The sequence below is a fragment of the Lemur catta genome, chromosome 12 (assembly GCF_020740605.2).
Source record: "Lemur catta isolate mLemCat1 chromosome 12, mLemCat1.pri, whole genome shotgun sequence".
Lineage (NCBI taxonomy): Eukaryota > Metazoa > Chordata > Mammalia > Primates > Lemuridae > Lemur > Lemur catta.
Genome location: NC_059139.1, coordinates 68,045,674 through 68,068,016, shown reverse-complemented (window position 1 = coordinate 68,068,016; position 22,343 = coordinate 68,045,674). Strand labels below are relative to the sequence as shown.

General features: G+C 35.4%; 1 protein-coding gene across 1 annotated transcript; it reads left to right on the top strand.

The window, feature by feature from the left end:
- The first annotated feature begins 19,686 nt into the window (after positions 1-19,686).
- LOC123648095 (probable protein BRICK1) lies at positions 19,687-20,061 on the top strand. The gene has a single exon (XM_045565821.1). It carries the CDS (start codon positions 19,687-19,689, stop codon positions 19,912-19,914), a length of 228 nt encoding a protein of 75 aa, XP_045421777.1. The 3' UTR covers positions 19,915-20,061.
- The last annotated feature ends 2,282 nt before the right edge of the window (positions 20,062-22,343 follow it).

Below are 22,343 nucleotides of genomic sequence, written 5' to 3'. Positions count from 1 at the left end.
CTACTCTTGTAGAGTAAGAGCAATAAAACCATTCAAGTTTCATGAGAAGAGGGAGAACAACCCATGTATCAGCTGGTGATCACTATATAATGAACAATACCAAAACTTAATGGCTTACCAACGATTATTTCTAATGAGTCTACAGGTTGAGTATTGTGTTATGCTGATCTCACCAGCTCACACTAATGTGTCTGCATTTATCTAGAAGGTCTTCCATGGCTGCTGATATAGGGTGATCTCAGTTGAGAACAATCAATTCTGTCCCACATCATTTTTTATCCTTTAGCATTTTATCTCTGGCTTGTGTTTATGGTGAAGACAGATGACCAAACAGACAGAATTAAACTATAAAATGCCTCTTAAAACCTGGGCTTGGGGAGTTTCACAGTGTGACTTCTGTTGTCTCATTTTACTGGTCAAAACAAATCACTGGGCCAGTCCACATTCATGTAGTGGAGAAGTAGATTCCACCTCTTGATGGGCAGAATTGCAAATTCACATTGCAAAAGATGCAAATACAGGGAGGGATAGAGAATTGGGGGAATTTCGACAATCTACCACACCTGTCCATGGCAAAATCCTACAATGAAAGTGTTAGAAGTGGTAACAGAAAAGTCAAGAGGGCTTGGCTTCACTCTCATTTGGTAAGGTGGAAGGTGACAGCCACAGGGTCCAATGCCCAGTAGGAAGTTGCAAGAGTAACCTTGATTAGAACATTCACATCTCACATTGCTGCCATGTGTAGTAAGGTGGATCTAATTAGAAGTTTCTGTATGTCCTGCAGGAATCAAGAAAGTGATGACTTGATCACTCATGAGAATAGAGACCTGCTATGCAATCACATAGCAAGGGTTAAGCTACAGAAGTTAGGGCTACAAAACCCAAACAAGGATCATATAGATACTGTTGCTAACACACAGAGATGTCTGCAACATTGGTAAGAGATTCTGAAATGATTATCATGCCCTGACAGGAAAAACAAAAACAAAAACAAAAACAATTTATTTGATCTAGAGCTCTGAGACCAGACCAGCTAAAACACTGAAATAGAGGCAAACAAAGACTGGAAAGATAGACACAGATTTTATTGTTTCACCTCTCCAACACACACACACACACACACACACACACACACACACACACACACACACACAATAAGATCAAATGTACCACCCTGTGTTTGTTGGAGAAGAGAAAGATTTCCCTCATAAAGTGAAGAAGTTTTGGGGGTGGGAGAAGAACACTGAAGATTGAATATTTCCCCAAGAGGGATAATGCTTATCTGAAAAGGAGATGTTCACATGAGAAGGGATACTCCTATTTGACAAATTTGTTGTTGTTGTTGTTATTATTGTTATTAAGATCAGATCCAGTAAATAAAATACATAAAAAAGTCAGGTTTTCTTTATATATCAGAAATACAGAAAGGGACAGTTCCAGATTTTGTGGAGGCTCTGTTCAAAAGAAATGAAACAAAATGTATCACTTTTATAAATTTTGCACACACATACAATTATATAAGTACTTTGCAAGGGCCCCTTCCAAGGTCTCAGAAGGGGCTCCTCCAAGTGAGGGACCTGCAACTTAAGCATCATTATCTTCACAGTACTTCTGTCTTGGTACCATCATATTAAATATGAGAGTTTTTCTTCTTTTGATAAGTGTACCATCATTATTCTTTTCTTTTCTTTCTATAGGAATGTTTCCATAAATAATAGGTTTAGTAGTACTTGTACCAATTAGGTGGCAAGACAAAGGTATTAAGGTATTCAGAACAGAGCATGGTACTGCAGAATAGGAAGGCTATTTGTTTCATTCTCCTCTAAGTTTGAATGAAAATTATCACTTTAAATAGGTCATGATTGGAAATCGTCTTAAATATGTGTTCAAATCCTTGAAGACTGAAGTATCATATGCTGGCAGCAAAATCATTTTAATGCGGTGTCTGAAGGCCCTAGACCAGAGAGAGATGAGAGTATCCTACTCTCGGAGAGAAAACACTACTGCCTAGTCTCCACAGTTACCTCTCTCTCAACTTTTCTCAGATCTCAACATCATGAAGCTCCATAGGAGGAACTCTGACGTGCATCCAGATTTCTTCCAGCTTTCCATACTATCTTCCTTTGAGTGTCCAGACCTCATAGAGTATTACAGTTTCTTGTTCTACTTTGGTAAGCTCACATCTCAGTCTCTCTTCTTCAAATCATGTTCAATCTTTCACAGTCCTGGTGGCCAAATTGTGTTCACAACAACCCTTGTAAATTGAGGTAGATACACTGAGTGTTCTTGCCCATGTACAGCTTGACTCAGGACCATGGAATAGGGTCATTTTCCATGAGACTACCTTCATCATTCCCATAGAAGGATTACATTATCTCATTCAACCTATATTAAAACAGCTGTTTTATGATTCTAGTCTGTTCTGAACTTGTAATTCATAAACAGTTATATCCATTTTTACTTGAGTCATTTGATTTTCTTATTTATATGTAATACAAAAGAATTTATCCAGTTGAACTCCATTCTGCGTGTCTTCAATACTTTATAATATGTCAAAATTTTAATATAGTTTGACATCATTATTTTTTATTCAAATGATTATATGAAACACTCCTATTTAAAATTCAGGCTTGTCATTGCCATTAGTTAGTTTCCATTTAATTAGTTTTTTAGAATTACACTTTATAATTATGCATACTAAGAAATAACAAGTCTTCACATTCTCCTGTTAACTGACTAAACAACTTGTCCTATATTTTCCATCTTTTTTGCCTCATACTTCATTGAACTGTGAAAACCTACTCAACTATTTGAAATGGATTTTGCAATATTTACCGATATAATCTGAGATTCCAGTCTGCCAGCACACCATGAGCTCACTCTAAAGGTTTCAGAGAGATAAGAAAAAAAAATAGCTGTGCAGCATTTATGGAGTGTTTTATACCATTCCTTCTTAAAAACTGCAATATAAAGCAGTCTGCTCATATATTTTTGACGTTCTTCTTCTATAGTCAAGACTATATTTAGGAAAACATAAAAAGTTGAATCTTAACTTTCAAGTCCTAAATAACTTTTTTTTCTTAACAATGGCTAAGCTAATATGAACACAAGTACTTCCACTGTAGGGAGAAATGCTATAAAATAGATGTCTTCCTGACACTGTTTATATAGCATTTGTTTCTTTTAATGAAGACACTGTACTCTTATACAGTGTTTACAGCTATTGTGTTAGAGATCCCTGTGACACAAATGGTCCATATCATTTTAGAGGGATCAAGCATCCATTAACTTGGACCCACCTCCTAGAAACTTGAGGTATGTCTACCCAGTACAGTTATTAACTCCTCCATTTAAAGATTCACCAGGCAACATGAATGAGAGGGAACGTTTTTAAAGTAATGAAAACCAATGTATGTTAGATGATATAGAAGAAGAAAACTGTCATAGAGTAGAGAAAAAGTAGAGCTTGGGGGTATGGACCTGCATGTTAGCAGTGCCACTAACTCAAACTTTGGTGTTTGCCAGTTGAGCCACTTCATTTCTCTAGGCTTCAGTTTCCTTGTATGTAACCCTCTGTAATTAAACTTAATTAACAATTTTTAAAATATGTTTCATAATCACTGCAGCCAGGAAATGATATGTGAAAAGAAAGAAAAAAGAAAAAGAGAGCAAGAGAGAGATTGGGAGAGAGAGACAAAAAGAGAGAGAGAGAGAGAGAGAGAGAGAGAGAGAAGAAAAGAAGAGGAAAACAGAAAAAAATAAAAAATAAGAGGGATCTATGGAAACTTGGAGAGAGTACACACTAAATCAGTAGATTCACAGTGCATATTTAATAAGACAGAGTCTCTTGGCAGTAAGGAAATGTCTTACATTGTTTTGAAAAATTCTTTTCTGAATGTATTGAATCTGAAAATCCATTCACACCCTCTTTTTATGTAACATCTATTAATATAACAAAAAAAAACATTATTCCAAGTGACACACATTGGGAGATGCTTGTCTTTAAGTTTCTGCTAGCTTATTGTATAATACGTTTCTATGAAAGTACTACTCTCTCCAAAAGATTGTTTTCTGACCTTAAAGTTTCTGGATGAAGAATTTCCTTCTCTTTGGTACTTCCATGCAGTTTTGCCTGCATGGCTGTAGTCACTGCCTGGGAGTTGCTCCAGCTCTCAAGAGGGATGAGCCTCCCTCATATGTCATCTGTTTGTCCTCTTCTCTAGTCATTTCCCTAAGGTGAACTCCTTTGTCCTCTGCTCAGGACCCATATTGACGTCTTAGTCCAGCACATTCTCCCATATCCCACAGCAATCAACAACTCTACTTAGGCTCAGGTTAGGAGCATCGAGTCTCAGAACCACACCCCCATGACAAACACCATATCTAGCCAGAGCTGAATTTGAACTCTATAAGAGAGAGAGCATTCCACCCTAAGAAGACATAAAAAGCCAGCTCTTTGGCAACTTTCCATAAGTTCACAGATGCTAAAGCAGCAAATAAACAGAATGGCTTTAAGAGGAATAACTATATCCAAAAATTCACCCATAATTAATCCCCTTATTCAGTGCAATACCTACTAAAGGATCTCTTATGATAAACAGAAAAAAAAATTATTTTTCTTTCTCATGCATAACTTACATTCTTGACCAGGCTGCATGGAACTCATGGTAACTGGCTTTAGGCTCTCACTTAGCTCTACTGTTTTTCCAACCTTCCTGCAATCCCTTCTCATTCACCTTTACTCCTCAAGGGGACACAGTGTACTGTGCATTGCCTATATTAAACATACTATTTTCTGTAGAGTTAATACTTACTGAAAGCATAAACCTCATTTTCAATAACATTTATTCTAAAAAAATACTCCATTAGTTGGACATGTTCCATTTTTTTACATAACCTAGTTCACACTATTTTCAATAATAAAGGACATATATCAGCTCAAGTAGCTGTAGTGTTTAAAGAAATAAACTCTAAGTGAACCTTAATTCAGAAGTTGAGCAAAGTTATCAAACACCAGTTTCCTTTCATTATTTTCCTTTTTCCTTAGGTGGTATATGTTCCATCATAAGACCCACTCTCTCATAGTAACTGGCTGTTCTGTGATCAGGTTTTAGTGACCGCATGCTTCATCATTCATATCAAGCAGGAATAGTGAGGATTTGACTTTTCCTGAAGATCACACACAATAATCTCAAGCTTTATTCTGACTAGTTCAATTAGGTCATGTCCCCATCCAAAAAAAAAAAAAAGTGAGAGAGAGAGAAAGAGAAACAATAAATGCTATTTGTCCTGGATTAGTATTAATTACTATCAAAAAGAAGTTGAGTTGAATGATTGGAAGAGGTCCACCTCTGGAGGTGAGGATGAGGTCAATACCATTCAAATCACATGATTAGCTTCTGCAGAGTAGGTGAAGAGGAGTAGAGGATTGAGAGGTAATCACAATGTCAACACATACACACTTTCACAAAAACAAACACTTAAAAACCCACACTTTATGAAATTAAAAATAAATAAATTTTAGAAATTTGTAAGCATTTCAATGGACTGGCCAAACTTCTGAAGTCTACCACACACAGAGTTTCCTTCCAAGGTCCCATAGTCAGGATGTGCTGAAAGTACAGCCCCCAATTATTTCTGTTTTATATCATGTAACATACTCTCTGCAGTTGAGTGGTTTTAAGGCAGGACCCTCACCCTTAAGCAGAAAAATCCATAGACTCTAAAAGACTAAGGGAGCCAATCACACTCTATTCTTCACTGTTGAGATATACAGACAGTTAGCTGTTGGAACTAAAGCAGGAAGGACAGGAATGAGCTGGATTTGGAGCCATGAGGTCTCACAGGATGTCAAAGTTATGAGAAATAGGAAGTTATGAGACAGAAAATTCATACAGACTAGAAAGGCAGGAAATATAGTCTTAGTGAGAGTTGATCAGAAGGTGCAAAAATAACAATAGAAACAAAGGAAAAGGGACACAACAAGTAGCCAAGTCTGAGATGCCTCTATTCCCAAAGCCTTTCCATTTCAGTCTCTGTGAGAGCAATTCCACTTCTCATTCTGTTGCCCCTGCTGCTACCATTGCTCTCCATATGTTCTTGCATAACTGCCTAGCCCCTTCCATGTGGGGACTGAGTTGCCATTCCATATAAATGATAGAACCAAACTGAAGAATATATTACAAAAGGATTCTTTGCTTGACTAGATATTTCACTCTGGGGTTGTTTGAATAAAAGATCTTCCCTTCTGGTATATTAAGATTTTACTTTACAAATTTGCTTGACATGTTCCTCAAAATGTACTAGTTTATTCCTAATACAAGCTAGACACCAACAGCCCTAGGCTGATGATACTTTTGGGCTGGGGAAATGTGAGTCTCATTTAGACATATGCTGCTTTTCTCACTTGCTAAGTCAGGAAATAACTACTCCCTACATGTCAAACAGGACTTCTAATTAGCTCACCAATTTATTATGGAATAGACATGTAGTCCATCTCCAATTTACGAAGTATTTTTAAAAGGTCTTTAGATGAAAAACATTAAATCACATCAAAATAACCATTATAAAACGTAAGAATTGAGTTCACTTTTTAAATTTTGATACTAGTGTGATCTATGAAGCCACAATTATATTCTGTTTTCTGAAAATGAGTTGTAAAATCCTCCAGTACCTTTTTTTTTTTTTTTTAATAAAATGTATATTTGGTAAGGTCACATGCTTCACCTACAGGGCAGAGCCGCGGACACACTGATCTGAGTCAGCATGGAAATTTGCCTGGAAGCAGGGGTTCTGTTCTCCTAATTGACCTGCCAGTTTGAAATCTTTTCTTGGCAACTATGACTTCCTACAGAGTTGAAAATGTTGTCCATCTTGAACTCAAATAGCATATTTAGTCAAAGACAACATAGTGTTCAAAGTAAAACCCCTTCATGAGAAGAAAAAATATGAATTTTAAGGGAAGAAAAAATAATCAATAGCTGTTGGATTCAAAATATTGGATCAAAATATGCCCCCATATCTCTGACTTGTTGTTGCCAAGGCAATTTTAATTAGCTGACTACATTCTTAGAGAATAAATTTTCATTTCTACAAGGATCATCAATGCTTGATCAAGTAGTATGATAAATTAACTTGTAAGAATTTTTGATGTAAAAAATAGGTTTACTATTTTGCTTCTTCATTTATTTCTTCAGGCTGACTCTGTTAAATATAATAAATAGTTTCAAAACTATCTTCATGATATCTTGCTGCACACTCCTAGCTACTATTGCAGATGCAGTGAGATGATCACTGGCTATTTGGGACTCCTCTTTCCTAAAGCTACTTCTGCATAAAGCTTTAGCAGAAACTCTCAGAGTTTACAGAATTAACTTTCATGCCCTTCATGTTCTGTTCTCATTAAAAAATTTTATCCATGAAATATATCAGTTCCATGATCTATGTTCATGTACTACCGTGTTAGATATGCCTGCAAGAATAAGATCTGTAAGATCTATCTGGACTAACATCAGCAGGATGGCTAACTAGAGTTGCCTAATTCTTGTAGCCCCTACCAAAAGGGACCAAAAAAAACAAATACAGAACTGTATTTCAACTAGAGCGACTGAGGAAGTAGGATAGAGAGCACCAGGGGATGGTGACATCCCCGTAAAGCATGGAAACCCAGGATAGCACCAGAGAGAGGGGAGTGAGACATCCTGCCTCTGCCACACTGTGCCCCTGCTGAGATCTGCTCAGAGTCAAGGGGCACACCTTACGGGGTAAAGGTAAGCAGGAGATTTTCAGTGGTTCCCATTGCAGACAGAAACAGCAGCAATCCCTCCTACAGGAGAATCCTCCCGTACTCACTGTCCCAAATACAGTTTGGAGAGTAGCTGGAAGTTCACACAGCTGCATTTCTTCAGAGTAGAAACCCACCCCACACCACTGTGACCTAGTTGCTATGACTCAGTGCCAACTTGAAAGGGGACACATTACTAGAGTGCATCCTGCCCTGGGGTCCAGCAGCAACTGACTCTAGCCATCACTCTGAGTCCTCAGTGTTATTTCACCATGTTCATATACATGACTACAGTGCTACAAACCTGGCTCTTCAGAGCCCAGGCCAGATTGGACAACTGAGACACCAGCATAGAACACATGTGTCCCATCAGTCTTCCAGGGAAGAGGTGAACCTGCACAATGGAGAAATCAATGAACAGCCAGGCAGCCAACTTGCCAGCACACACCTGTATTGCACAGCTGACCGGCTAGCCTTGCCCACATGTGCCTACGCATGGCTTAACAGCCAGTCCTTCGGAGACCTTGCCCCAAGACAGACTACTGTAGAGCCACCTGGCGTTGCTGCATAGAAATGCCCAAATACCTAACTCAACAGCTTGTCTGGCGGCAGCCTAGCCCCTAGACAATCTGCTGCAGGGTCATCTGACCCTGCTGTGACCACATGCACACATGCACACCAGGCCCAGTAGCTGGTCTGGTGGTGGCCACCACCTCCCTAGAGAGCCTACCAGACAGGCTTTCAGCCCTCCACACCCTCACATACTTGGCCTAACATCTCACTGACTCCACTCTCACCACCCCAGCAAAACCACACTACTCCCATCAATAGTGCCCACAGCCTAGGCTACTGAAGCAATTATAGATATTTCTGCCAAGGATTACAGCTAAAGCAACTGCACAGAGCCCGCAATATTGAGCCCGGCCATAACCAAATTCAGTACACCACGCCCAACTAACACCCTAGGACCCAACTAGAGAAGAGAGTCTTTCCATAAAAAGTTACTCCATAACGTTAGAAAAAGCAACTATTCTACTAGACACAAAGATATCAATGTAGTGACAGAAAAAACATGAAAAAGTAAGGAAACTTGACACCCCCAAAGGAACAAAATAAGTCTCTAGAAACAGACTACAAAGAAAAGGACATTCATGAAATATCTTAAAAGAAAGCCAAAATAATGATTATAAGGAAACTCAAGGAGCTACATGAGAACACAGACAAACAATTCAGTGAAATTAGGAAAATAATTCATGATCTGAGTGAGGAATTCGACAGAGTTAGATATACAAAAGAACCAAACAGAAATATTGGTGCTGAAGAATTGAATGTGTGAAATAAAAAATATAACCAAAATCTTTAAGAACAGACTGAAATCAACCAGAAGAAAGAACTTTGTAATTTGCAAACAGTTATTTTGAAATAATTCAATAAGAGGGAAAAAATAAGCATAAAAAAGAATAAAGAAATCCCATAAGATTATGGTGCATCATGAAGTAAACAAATATTAGCATATAGGAGGGTAAGAAGAAGAAGAGATGGAAACAGGCAAAGAAAACCTATATTGTGAGATAATAGCTGAAACATCCCAAATATTGCTAGAGATACGGATATCCAGATTGTGGAAGTTCAAAGAGTCCTAATTTAATTCAATTAAAAATTCTCTCCAAGGCATATTATAATCAAACTATTAAAAGACACAGAAAAAGAGAATTCTGAAAGCTGCAAGAGAAAAATATCAAGTCACATAGAAGGGTATCTTCATTAGACTATCAGATTTCCTAGAAGAAACCTTGCAGGCCAGTAAAGAATGGGATAATATATTTGAAGTATTGAACGAAAATAACTGTCAGCCAAAGATACTATTTTTAGCAAATTTGCTCTTCAGAAATGGAGGAGAAATAAATAACTTTCCAGACAAGCAAAAGCTGAGGGAATTCATCACCACTAGACTGTCCTCACAAGAAGCACTTAAGAGACTGCTACAATTGGAAACAAAACATCACTCTCATGAAAACACATGAAAGTATAAAACTCATCAATAGAGGTAAATTTATAAATCAAACTCAGAATACCCTAGTAACATAATGGTGCCAATGTGAATCTCTCCATTCTTTACTATGAAGGTTTAAAGTAAAAATGATAAAAACAACAACAGCTAAAATTAGTGGCCAAGGAACACATAACAGTTAAAGAAATAAATCAGGACAACTACAATATAAATTATGGAGGGAAGAAAAATAATCTAGAGTATTTTTATGCAACCAAAGTTAAGTTTTTATCAGCCTAAAATAATCTGTCATAACTACAAGACTCTTTAATTTAGCCACATGTAACCAGAAGACATTACAACAGATATACAAATGAGAAAAAGAAAAGAAAGCTTACCATCACAGAAAACCACTAAAGCACAGAGGTAAACAAGAGAGAGGAAGAAAGGAACAAAGAATCTAAAAACACCTAGAAAATAATTAACAAAATAGCAGGAGTAAATCCTTATATCAATAATAACTTTGAATATGATTGGATTAAAAGATATGGAGTGAATGAATGGATATAAAAACAAGACCCAAATATATGCTATCCATAGGAGGCTCACTTCACCCATTAAAGACAAACATAGACTGAAAATGAAGAGATGGAAAAAGATATTCCTTGCAAACAGAAAACAGAAGCGAAGTAGTCATACTTATATCAGATAAAATAGTGTTTAAGTCAAACACTGTAAAAAGAGAAAAAAGGTCATTATATAATGATAAAGGGATCAATTCAAAAAGAAAATATAAAGTAATAAATATATATGATCCCAAAGTACCCTATATATTACATATTATACTATATATAAAATATGTGTTTATATATAAAATATACAAAGAAAATACTATTAAACAAAAAGTACAAAATAGACTGCAATAAAATAACAGTAGAGAATGTCAACACCCCACTTTCAGCAATGGACAGAAGATACAGAAAATTCAACAAAGAAACACAGAAAGTAAACTGCACTATATGTCAAATGGACCTAAAAAATATTTACAAAGCATTCTATCCAACAGTTGCAGAATACACATTTTTCTGAACTGCACATGGCACATTCTCCAGGATAGATCACATGTTAGGCCACAGAATATGTCTTACGAAAGTTAAGAAAACAGAAATCATATCAAGTATCATTTCCGACCACAATGGTTTAAAACTAGAAAACAACAAGAAAAACTTCCAAAACTTTACATAAACATTGAAATTAAACAACATGCTCTTAAACAACCAATGGGTCAATGAAGAAATTAAAAGGGAAATTTTAAAAAAATCGTTGAGCTAAATAAGAATAGAAATATATCATATCAAAGCTTAGGGAACATAGAAAAAGGGGTTCTAAGAGGGAAGTTTACAGCAGTAAATAACTACATCAAAAAAGAAGAAAGACTGCTAATAAACAACCTAATAATGTACCTCAAAGAACTAGAAAGACAAAATCAAAGTAAAGCCAAAATTGTTAGAAGAAAAAACATAATAAGGCTCAGAACAGAAATAAACAAAATAGGGAGAAAAAGCAATCACAAATTTAATGAAACTTTTTTTTTAAAATATAACAAAATTGTCAGACCTTAGCTAGCCTAAAAAAAAGAGAAGACTCAAATAAATAAAATCAGAGATGAATAAAGACACATTATACCTGATACCACAGAGGATCATAAGAGGCCACCACTATATACCAACAAATCTGAAAACATACAAGAAATGTATAAATTCCTAGACACACAATCTTCCAAGATTAAATTATAAAGAAACAAAAAGTCTAAAGAGATCTATAATGAGCAAGTAAATTGAATTAGTAATAAAAAGTCTTCCATCAAAGAGAAGCCCAGGACCTGATGACTTCATTGGTGAATTCTACCAAAAAATTAAATAAGAATTAATACCATTTCTTCTCACATTATTTTAGAATATTGAAGAGGTGGGAATACTTCCAAATTCATTTTACAAGGCCAGCTTTACTCAGATTCCAAAACCAGAAAAGAATACAACACAACAAAACAAAACGAAAAAACCACGGGCCGCTGTCCCTGATGAACACAGATACAAAATTCTTAAGAAGAAGACTGAATTCAACAGCACATTAAAAAATCATCCACTATGATCAAATGGAATTTATCTCAGCAATACAGCATTGTTTGCACATATGCAACTCAATAAATGTGATACACTACATTAACAGAAAGAAAGATAGCAACCATCTGATTATTTCAATAGACACAGAAAAAGCATTTTACAAAATTCGGTATCTTTTCAAAATAAAAACCCTCAAAATACAGGTAAAGAGGGTATGTACCTCAACACAATAAAGGCCATATAAGACAAACCCACAACGAATATCATACTCAAGCGGGAAGGCTGAAAGCATTTCCTCTAAGATCAGGAACAAAACACTACCTCTGTTCATAATACTGGAAGTCCTAGCCTGAACAATTAGGTAAGACAATGAAATAAAATACATGCAAATTGTAAAGGAAGAAGTCAAATTGCCCCTGTTTGCAGACAATGTGATATTATACAGGCATACCTTGTTTTATTGCATTTTGCTTTATTGTGCTTTATACATATTGCATTTTTTAAAACCTTGAAGTTTTGTAGCAACTCTGCTTTGAGCAAGTCTATTGAGGCCATTTTCCCCCAAAATGTGCACTCAATTCGTGTTAGCATTTTTAGGCATAAAATATTTTTTATCTACTGTTTTTTAGATATAATCCTATTGCACACTTAATAGACTATAGTGTATACATAAATTTTATATGGACTGAAAAACCATAAAATTTGTGTGACTCACTTTATTGTGATATTCATTTTATTGTAGTGATCTGGAACTGATCCCACAATATCTCCAATGTATGCTGGTACGCAGAAAGTCCCAAAGACTCTACCAAAAACTGTTGAAACTAATAAACAATTTGAGTAAAGTTGTAATATACAAAATCAACATACAAAACCAAGTAGCATTTCTATATGCTAATAGTGAACTGAGAAAAATTATGAAAACAATTTCATTTATAATAGCTACAAAAATAACATACATAGGAATAAACTTAACCAAGGAAGTGAAAAACCTCTACACTGAAAATTATAAAGTGTTCATCAAATAAATTGAAGAGGACATAGATAAATGGAAAGATATCCTGTTCATGAATTGAAAGAACTAATATTGCTAAAATGGCCACAATACCCAAAGTGAAGGGTAGATTTAATGCAATCCCTATCAAAATACCAATAAATAGAAGAAAAGAATCCTGAAATCTATATGAAACCACAAAAGATCCCAAATAGCCAAAGTAAATTTTAGCAAAAATAACAAAGCTATAGACATCACGCTACCTGACTTCCAAATATGCTACAAAGATATAGCAACCAAAACAGCATGGTACTGGTATGAAAATAGACACATAGAGCAATAGAACAGAATAGAGAACGCTGAAATAAATTCGTGCACCTACAGACAAAAGTGCCAAGAACATACATTGAGAAAAAGATATTCTCTTCAATAAATGGTCCTACGGAAATTGAAATATCCACATGTGGAAGAATGAGACTAGACCTCTACCTCTAACCAATATAAAAATCAACTCAAAATGGATTAAAGACTTAAACATAAAACCTAAAACTATGAAAGTATGAGAAGAAAACATAGGGGAAATGTTTCACCACATTGGGCTGGACATGGATTGTTTAAATGAGACCTCAAAAGCACTGGCAACAAAAGCAGAAGTAGACACACAGTATTACAATGCATTAAAAAGCTTTTGCACAGCAAAGAAAACTATTACCAGAGTGCTGAGATAACCTACAGAATAGGAGAACATGTTTGCAAACTGTACATTTTCCAGGGGGTAATATTTGAAATGTATAAGGGACTTAACAGCAAAAAAATAAATAACCTGATTTAAAACTGGGCAAAAGACCTTCATAGACATTTCTGAAAAGAAGATACACGAACGGCCAACACGTATGTGAAAAAATTCTCAACATCACTAATCATCAGGGAAATGCAAATCAAAACCACAGTGAGATACCACTTTACTTCAATTAGAATGGTTATTATCAAAAAGGTAAGAGAAAACAATTGTTGGTGATGATGTGGAGAAATGGGAACACTGACACAATGTTGGTAGCAATGTAACTTAGTATAGCCTTAAGGAAAACACTATGGAGATTCCTGAAAAAATTAAAAATACAATTATTAATACCATATAATCCAGCATTCCCACTACTGAGAATTTACCCAAAGGAAATGAAACCAGTATGTTGAAGAGAAATTTCCATTCATGTTCCTTTCAACACTAGTTACAATAGCCAAGATATGTAGTCATCATCCTAAGTGCCCATCTACAGATGAATGGATGAAGAAAATGTGGTACATACACACAATGGATTACTATTCAACCATAAAAAGGAATGAAATTCTGTCATTTGTAACAAAGTGGATGAACCTGGAGACCATGAGGTTAAGTGAAATAAGCCAGACACAGAAAGACAATCAGATAGGAGGAATAAATTCTGGTGTTCTAGTGCAAAGTAGAGTGATCAGTTAACAATAAAATATTGTATGTTACAAAATACCTAAAAGAGAGGCTTTTGAATGTTCTCACCACAAAGAAATGATAAATGCATGAGGTGATGTATACACTAACTACCCTGATCGGATCATTATACAACATACATAGGTATTGAAATTTCAAGTTGTACCACATAAATATGTACAATTACAATGTGCAACTAAAAAACTTGAAAAGATTCCTTAAAAATCTGTAAAACATATGATATATATTTTTCTTTTATTTACCAGGTCTTACCCACAAATAATTCTTTTTTTTTTTTTTAAATCCAAGCCTAGTCACCTTCCTATCTTTTTTCTTTTTCATGGGTCTCTAGTTCCATAGTCATAAATCTCAAGGTTTTTGCTACCCTTACACTGGGGCAAAAACCAGAGGCTTCTGTTTAAACTGTAAAGTGGTTCTGGAGTCCCAGGGTACTAGGAATCATCTCAAAGGATGGTAATTAGAATAAGAGCTCCTAGTAGTTTTCCCACACATGGGAATTCCCAGAGGAATCCATAGGTTCAGTGGTTTCTCTGTGTGGAGCTGGAAAACAAGAGTTTGGAATGTCTGGAGCTTCTCTCAAAATACAGAATGGTTTCCTAAAGAGTCTCTGAACCCTCATGCCAATGGTCCCAGGCTTAACTTTCAGATGAAGTCTAAAGACCACTGACTAGATCAAAAAATGACCATAATTTAATCCTAACCAGTATATAGATCATGTATTATGTATCTTGTTTCTTCTGATAAGGCGAGGACCTGAAGTAGGGGTGGCAATATTTATTCATTTCTTCTTCCTTCTGCAGGTAAATCAGCTTGATTTTTCTCAGGGGGACTATCCTGCCCACTCTCCGACCAAGCAGTTATGGTGGTATCAACTCCATCCTCAATCTGTTAGCACACATGGCATTTATATCTGACCAATCAAATCACACATGCCTTTAGTCACAGTGATTGGTTGAGGGAAGAGTACATGATCTACTAATAGCCAGCAACATACACTATTAGAACCTTTTCTAATATTATTGAAAAAGAGGAACACTTTGCAAACACTCTCCCCAACCTCCACTCGCTCCCATTTCTTTTATCTTTTTGGTGGTGTTTTGTTTGTGGATTCGGAACTATGAAAACCTAAGGCTAGACTGCTGACAGCCATATTTCTACCCAAAAGGGAGCTTTATGGAGAATAGATCTAAGGTAATTCAAAGCAGAGCCAAGAGATGAAGATAAATCAGATTTTGATAACATTTGAACCTCTGTATTCAGCCATGCATAAAGTCAGTTCTATCTTTGGACTGTTGTATTGTTTAAATTAGGGTGTTTCCTATGTGCTTAAAATAGTTTATGTAAGTATTTTTGAACTTGCAACTTTATGACTCCTAATTTATACTGGTGGCAAACAGCATGCATTTTTTTTTTTTTTGGCTAAAAGTTGAAGATATGTTATATTTCCTTATTACCATGGTTACCAACCTTTAGCACCAGGAACATTTGTATACGATATCTTATCCAGAAGTAAAAATAAATTTATATCCTGTCAAGTAGAACTGATCCAACTGCCATAAAAGTGTTCCATTGAGCTAACACTGTCTCTACTTGAGCCACTGAGATCCTATTTGGCCTAAGAGGCAGAACAGCAACAACAATTAGGTATCTAAGAAACCTAATGCCAAGTAGCCCCAGTAGCTGCAAGACGACAGATAAACTCCCACCAGGGCATTCATTAGCTACTGCACTAAGTGCCAAGCCAGAAGGGAGAGAGATGATGACTGAATAATTCTCCATCATTTTGTCTGCCAATTACTACATGCACAAAAGCAAAATAAATAATATATTTGAACTTTGGCAAGCGAGGCACTACTTTAAAAAGTCCTCCTTAAGTTGTAGGAAATATATGTACTTTGGCAGCAATAATCTTTGCATTACTCTGCCTTGAAACCAGCTGTGTTTGAGTGAGATCTGGAAATCCCATTCAAAGGAGCACTTGACTGAAAACATTTTTTGCTCAGATGAACCATTAGCATTAATGAAAACCTATAAATCTGTGCATTTCAAATGAAATTACCACAAATGCTTAGCCACTGGACTTCACAGGATATGCTTTGTGGGATCTATGACGGGAACTTAAGTTTGGGAAAAAGAGTAAAAAGAAAGTGTTAGTCATCATGCCCACAATTGTAGATTGGACTTAATGTTAGTGTCCTTAAAGGGATAGGATGCACAGTCAAGTGATATTTATTTGGTCAAATGCTGGCAAGAAAAGCATGATTCTATTTAACATGCCCCAACCCACATTGGAGACTAAACTAAGCTACAGTTACCACAGAAACCTCAGGGGAAAATCTGTGGCAGTGTTATTGCCAATGTCAGAGTAAAACCAGGTCTACTGGATTGAAGATTATTTGTCTATCTCCGTAGGGACAAGAGAAGGCTCTGCCTCTATTCCTTAGCCATGGATTAAATCTCTCCCACCGTCAGCATAAAAAAAAAGAAACTCTTGGAGGCAATTTCTTTAAAAAATAAATTTATACAGCTTTTTTAAAGCTAATGGTTTTGACTTATAAAATATCATTACTTAAAAGTAATTTAATTAGGTTTATAATCAAGGAGAAAAATGGGAGGGGACCCTCAAAGATTATCTTGAAACAGAAAAACACATAAAATTACATAGAAAAGGGTCTCAGTTGGCTGGGATGTTCGGTAGATCTGATGCTTTCTTGCTTTCTTGGGATCAATAAAAGGTATTTGAACACATTTAACTCTATCACACTCTGTGGGGAAAAAATAAGTTTTTGAAATATACTTGAGGTCTCACAGTTTATACTGTTTGCCAAGAGTTAACATGATCAGGCAGCTGATACATTTTGATATGACCAGGGCCTACATCTGAAATAGGGTTATGTGATAAGCACATTGTTTGACTTAGTTAAGCTCTCTTATCCAATGTATACCTAGCTATTCAATGAAGAGATGGATTAAATTATCAGTTAACAGGAAAATTATTATTTATACTCCCATTACATTCAAGATATTTTGTTAGGTACTTCAGGGCATACAAAGATACTTAAAACTAGCATGTCTCTAAATTTATGTTCCAGTTAGTAAATAAGACCTGGGCACTGAAAATGTTATCAATGATTGCCAAAGCGATTTAAGGCACTGCTAGCACTTGAGGGAGCGGCATGATGCAAATGACTTTTCAGTGGTGAGAAAATCCTGCATCCCTGCAGATTTTTGAACGTCCAGCTGGAAATACAATTTTAACAGCTATTTATAATTATATGAGCCTGAACATCTGTTTATATATATATATATATATATATATACACACACACACAAAGCTCATTTGCACAGATTTAGTTTACATTGGATTTTCTATTTTAATGTATAAATCAAGAAAAGACTACTTTTATTTCCTGAACTTTATCAAGAATGGTTGATCTTTTCAGAAATAACAACCCCAAAGACAAAACCAGTATTAGAGCTGCCAAAATCATACACTTTGTATCATTTAGTATGAAAAACTCAATAATCGTTTCTTAAGTATTTGTTTTATAGTGCCTCCCATAAATTAAATTTCTAGCTCTTTTGCCAAGATATTTTTAATGAAATAAAAACAAGACAAACAAAAATCACCAAATTTAAATGACAATTTTACAATGAAAGTACTACTCAGTCATTAAAAAAAAATGGTGAACATTAATACCTCTTGTATTCACCTGGATGGAACTAGAGACCATTCTTCTAAGTGGAGTATCACAAGAATGGAAAAACAAACACCACATGTACTCATCATTAAATTGGAACTAATCTATCAACATTTATGTGCACATATGGAAATAACATTCATTGGAAATCAAGTAGGTGGGACGGGGGAGAAGGGGATGGGTAAATTCACACCTAACAGGTACAACACACACTATCTAGGTGAAGGGCATATGTAACTTTGACCCAAACAGTACAAAAGCAAGTTATGTAACCAAAATGTTTATACTCCCATAATACTCTGAAAAAAAAAGTTGGCAAAATTATATAATACTTTTTCATTTTCTCCAACTCAGCAATATGTAATATATCTTGTCCTATTTATTGTTAATTTAATTAAGATTGTTTCCTAGTTTTCTTTTTCTTATCTGACATTAATCTGCCTGGTCTGTGAATATCTATATTATACTTATTTTTCTATTAGTATCTAATATTATCTCTTCTCATTGATTTTTCTATAGTTCATGTACAGAATGGTTTCTGATCTTTCCTTCTCTGAAATTAAAGCTTAATTATTATAAATAGGTGAATGAATCTATTTCATTGAGGTTTCTATTGTAGTCATTCATAAATACTTAAGCATTAAAATATATATTAGTGTATTTCTAATAAGATAAAATTATATTGATTTTTGAAAAAATTAGGTACATAAGCATGTTGCTTTCTCTGTGAATTCAATTTCAGGATAGTACAGTGATCATTATTAAACATGTTATGAAAAGAGAGCACTGGATTTGAATGGATTGAGACCCACTGACTCTGGGTTTTAATGAAAGTTAAATAACATGGTATGCATAAAGTGCTTAAGAAAATAATTGACTTGTAACATGTACTCCATAAATATGAAATCTCATGCAATGAGGGGAATGATCACTTCTGACTCTAGTGGGAATGATCTCAAAAACTGCACAAATTAAATTGCATGTCAAATAAAAGATAAACTATGATTATTTCTGGCAGAAATAGACAGCAATATTACTTGATGAGAAAAATGAGCAAAATGTAAGGATATAAAAATGTAAGTCATAGTGTGTTCAATTTTTCTCCATGAGGAGGCTGAGAGTGACCTAGTGTTTGAAGCTTTTCTTGGTAAGAGTCTAGATGTGAAAAAGCATAAAAAATTAGGCCAGTCATCCCAAGGAAATATCAAGAGAAAAGACAAGATAGAGGGGAGAGTTTAAGTGTCACAATATTGGATAAAAATAAGAAAAATTTGTCAAGAGAAAGATGTAAAGTGTAGATGGGAAACAAAGCTATAGGAATTCCTTTCTTGAAAGAGGGTGTACCTAGGTAAGTTTTATCCAGAAAGAATTGGTTGCTTAACTATGGACAAAGGGATGAAAACGAGGCCTAAAATGTTTGAAAGGTCTGTATAAAGACACTTGGATAAATTACAACAATATTCTTAATAGGTTAAAATCTTGAATTGCCCATTCTTCTTTAACAATTTTTGACCTGAAATCCCAGGTGAAAAAAGAAAGCAAAAAAGTGAGGCAACTGGCTGGGCCAATAGATTTAAAAAAAAAAAAAAAAAAAGAACTTGGTGCAGCCATGGCGGGGCAAGAGGATCTCGTGCAGCGGGAGATTCACCAGGACCGGGAGAACCGGGAGTACATTGAGGTCATCACCAGCAGCATCAAGAAAATCACGGACTTTCTCAACTCGTTTGATATGTCTTGTCATTCAAGACTCGCAACGCTAAACGAGAAATTGACAGCCCTTGAAAGGAGAATCGACTACATTGAAGCACGGGTGACAAAAGGTGAGATGCTCACCTAGGAGTATGCCACGCTGCTGCTGAGAAGTTGCTTGACAGAACACAGGCCATGTGGGAAAGGCCCCAGCAGCCTTCAGCTCCTTCCTCTCTCCTTAAGGAGCAACAGGGCTTATTCTTGTTTTTCTTTTTTCAAAAGAGTGGCCTTCGGGCTCTGCCATATGCATCTGGGGGTATGATGTGGCTTGTGGGGAGAAGTCCAGGGGAACTCTTGGAAACAACATTAGGCATTTTACCTTTTCAGTAACATTTTATAGGACGACTTGTCAATGTATTTGAGGTGTTCAGAGCCAAAAGCCTGGAACTCTTTGTGAAGGTCCTCACCACGTGTCTCTTTCTTTGTCACTCAAACTCTCCTTACACCTCTCATTGCTCTGCACTGTATCTGTAAACAGTCTTTTTCTCCTCTCCACCTTTGGTGGGAGATGGGGGGCAGTGCCGTCCGAGACGCTCATGCCTTGGCAATCTGGCTGCCAGAGAATGTTGTTGCTAACCCAGCAGTCTCTTGTCATTTGGGGGAGGTCAAGGCCAGGGCCCCACTTGGCTTGAAGGGACATTTTCAAAGTTTTCTTTCTGTCACTTGGGGTAGCTGTGCCTCATGTTTCCCTAATAAACTCCTTGACTTTAAAAAAAAAAAATGAACTTGGATGTTGTTTGTCCAAGTTGATACATGTCAGTTCACAAATGAATCTTAGGTTAAAAGAAGCCGTAAATGCTAGAGGAGGCTTCTCCCATCTCATCTTCTTTAGGAAAGATATGGATCAAGAGTTCCCTGAAGGAGAAAAGAAAGGTAGATTTTCTTTGCATTTCCAAAGTTACACTTGGTTGACTAATGCTGTCCTATTAGTGAGAGGGATGATAAGGATGAAAGTCATCATGGCACCAGCTTAGAGAATTAATTCAAAAGTCTGAAAAATGCTTTGATCTCCTTAGAGATGATCTACATATATAATGTGTGTACACATATATGTGTGTGGATGCATAGAGAAATTTGTATTAATAGTATGACCCCTAAATTTGATTTGCCAATTCATTGGTTGTAGATGAAAAGTGTATATTTCCATAACTAACACTCCAATAACTTTAAACAATCCTGTAGGACCTTACCATTTCTAACTTCTGTAATACCAATAATTGCAATAGTATGAAAGACTTTGTTTAGACGTTATTGGCCTCCTTTTACCTTTTGCAGATATGCTTGGCACACAAGAAACATTTATTTGAATCCCTATACTGAACAACAAAGTGTTTCTGTGAATACTACTTTTTCCATTTACAAAAATTTGGAATAATTCCAATGCCTATAAAGAGTGTATGCATTTCAGTATTGTCTACCATAGTGAAAACCTTGGAATAATATAATACCTGTCAAAGCAGTTAGTTAGGGTATACAAAATACACTTACATTGAAGGAATAAGTTCTAGTATTCATTAGTACAATAGGGAAAATATAGTTATTGTATACTTCAAAATAGCTAGCAGAGATTTGTAATGTTCTTAAAACAAAGCAAAGAGAAATGTTTGAGATGATAGATGTCCCAATTACCCTGATTTAATCATTACATGTATATATGTATCCAAATATCATATGTATCCCTAAAATATGTGCAAATATTATTTAAAAAATTGGAGTAAAAGAGAATGCAATAAAAATGCTTAAACTCATGCTATAGACATATTTATTGACTTTGCAATAAAATACATATCCTTAAATTTTCTAAAGTCAGTTACAAATCAGGTTATCTGTATATGTGAAGTAGAAAGTATAGGTGTGTGTATTCATAATAAAAGTAGAAAATACATATAAAACAATTAATGTTTTCTTTGGTAAGAGGAATATATAATGTATATTAGTTCTATATATTTTCAGTAATTAAAAAACAGCGATGTAATAAATATCTTTGTACCTATCACCCATTTTTAACTTATCTTAAGGCTTCACCACATTGGTTTCAGATCTGTTTTATTTTACACCCATAAAATATTCCAGTTCATTTGAAGCCCCTTACACACTTTTTTTATTTCATTTTCCTTTTGTCTTTCTTACCCAGAAGTAATTCTTATCTTGAACTTGACTTTCTTTTTAAACTTGACTTCAATTTTTAATATAATTTGAAATACTGTACTATATATATGTTCTCATAAACAATATGTGTTTTTCTGCTTGCTTTGAATCATTCAGTACTTGTTATCATACTGAATTTATCATTTTAAACATGGTTTTATCCATTTAAAATTATGTTTGTGAGATACGTCACCTTTATTCATGGGATTCTAGTTCATTCTTCATCACCAAGGAAGAAAGAAAGAAAAGTGGTTAAGATTAAAGACTAGAGCCAAACTAGATGAAAATCCTAGCTTTGATTCTTATTAGCTGTATTTTACCTTGGATAAGGTACTTTACCTCACTGTATCTCATTTTCCTTACCATAAA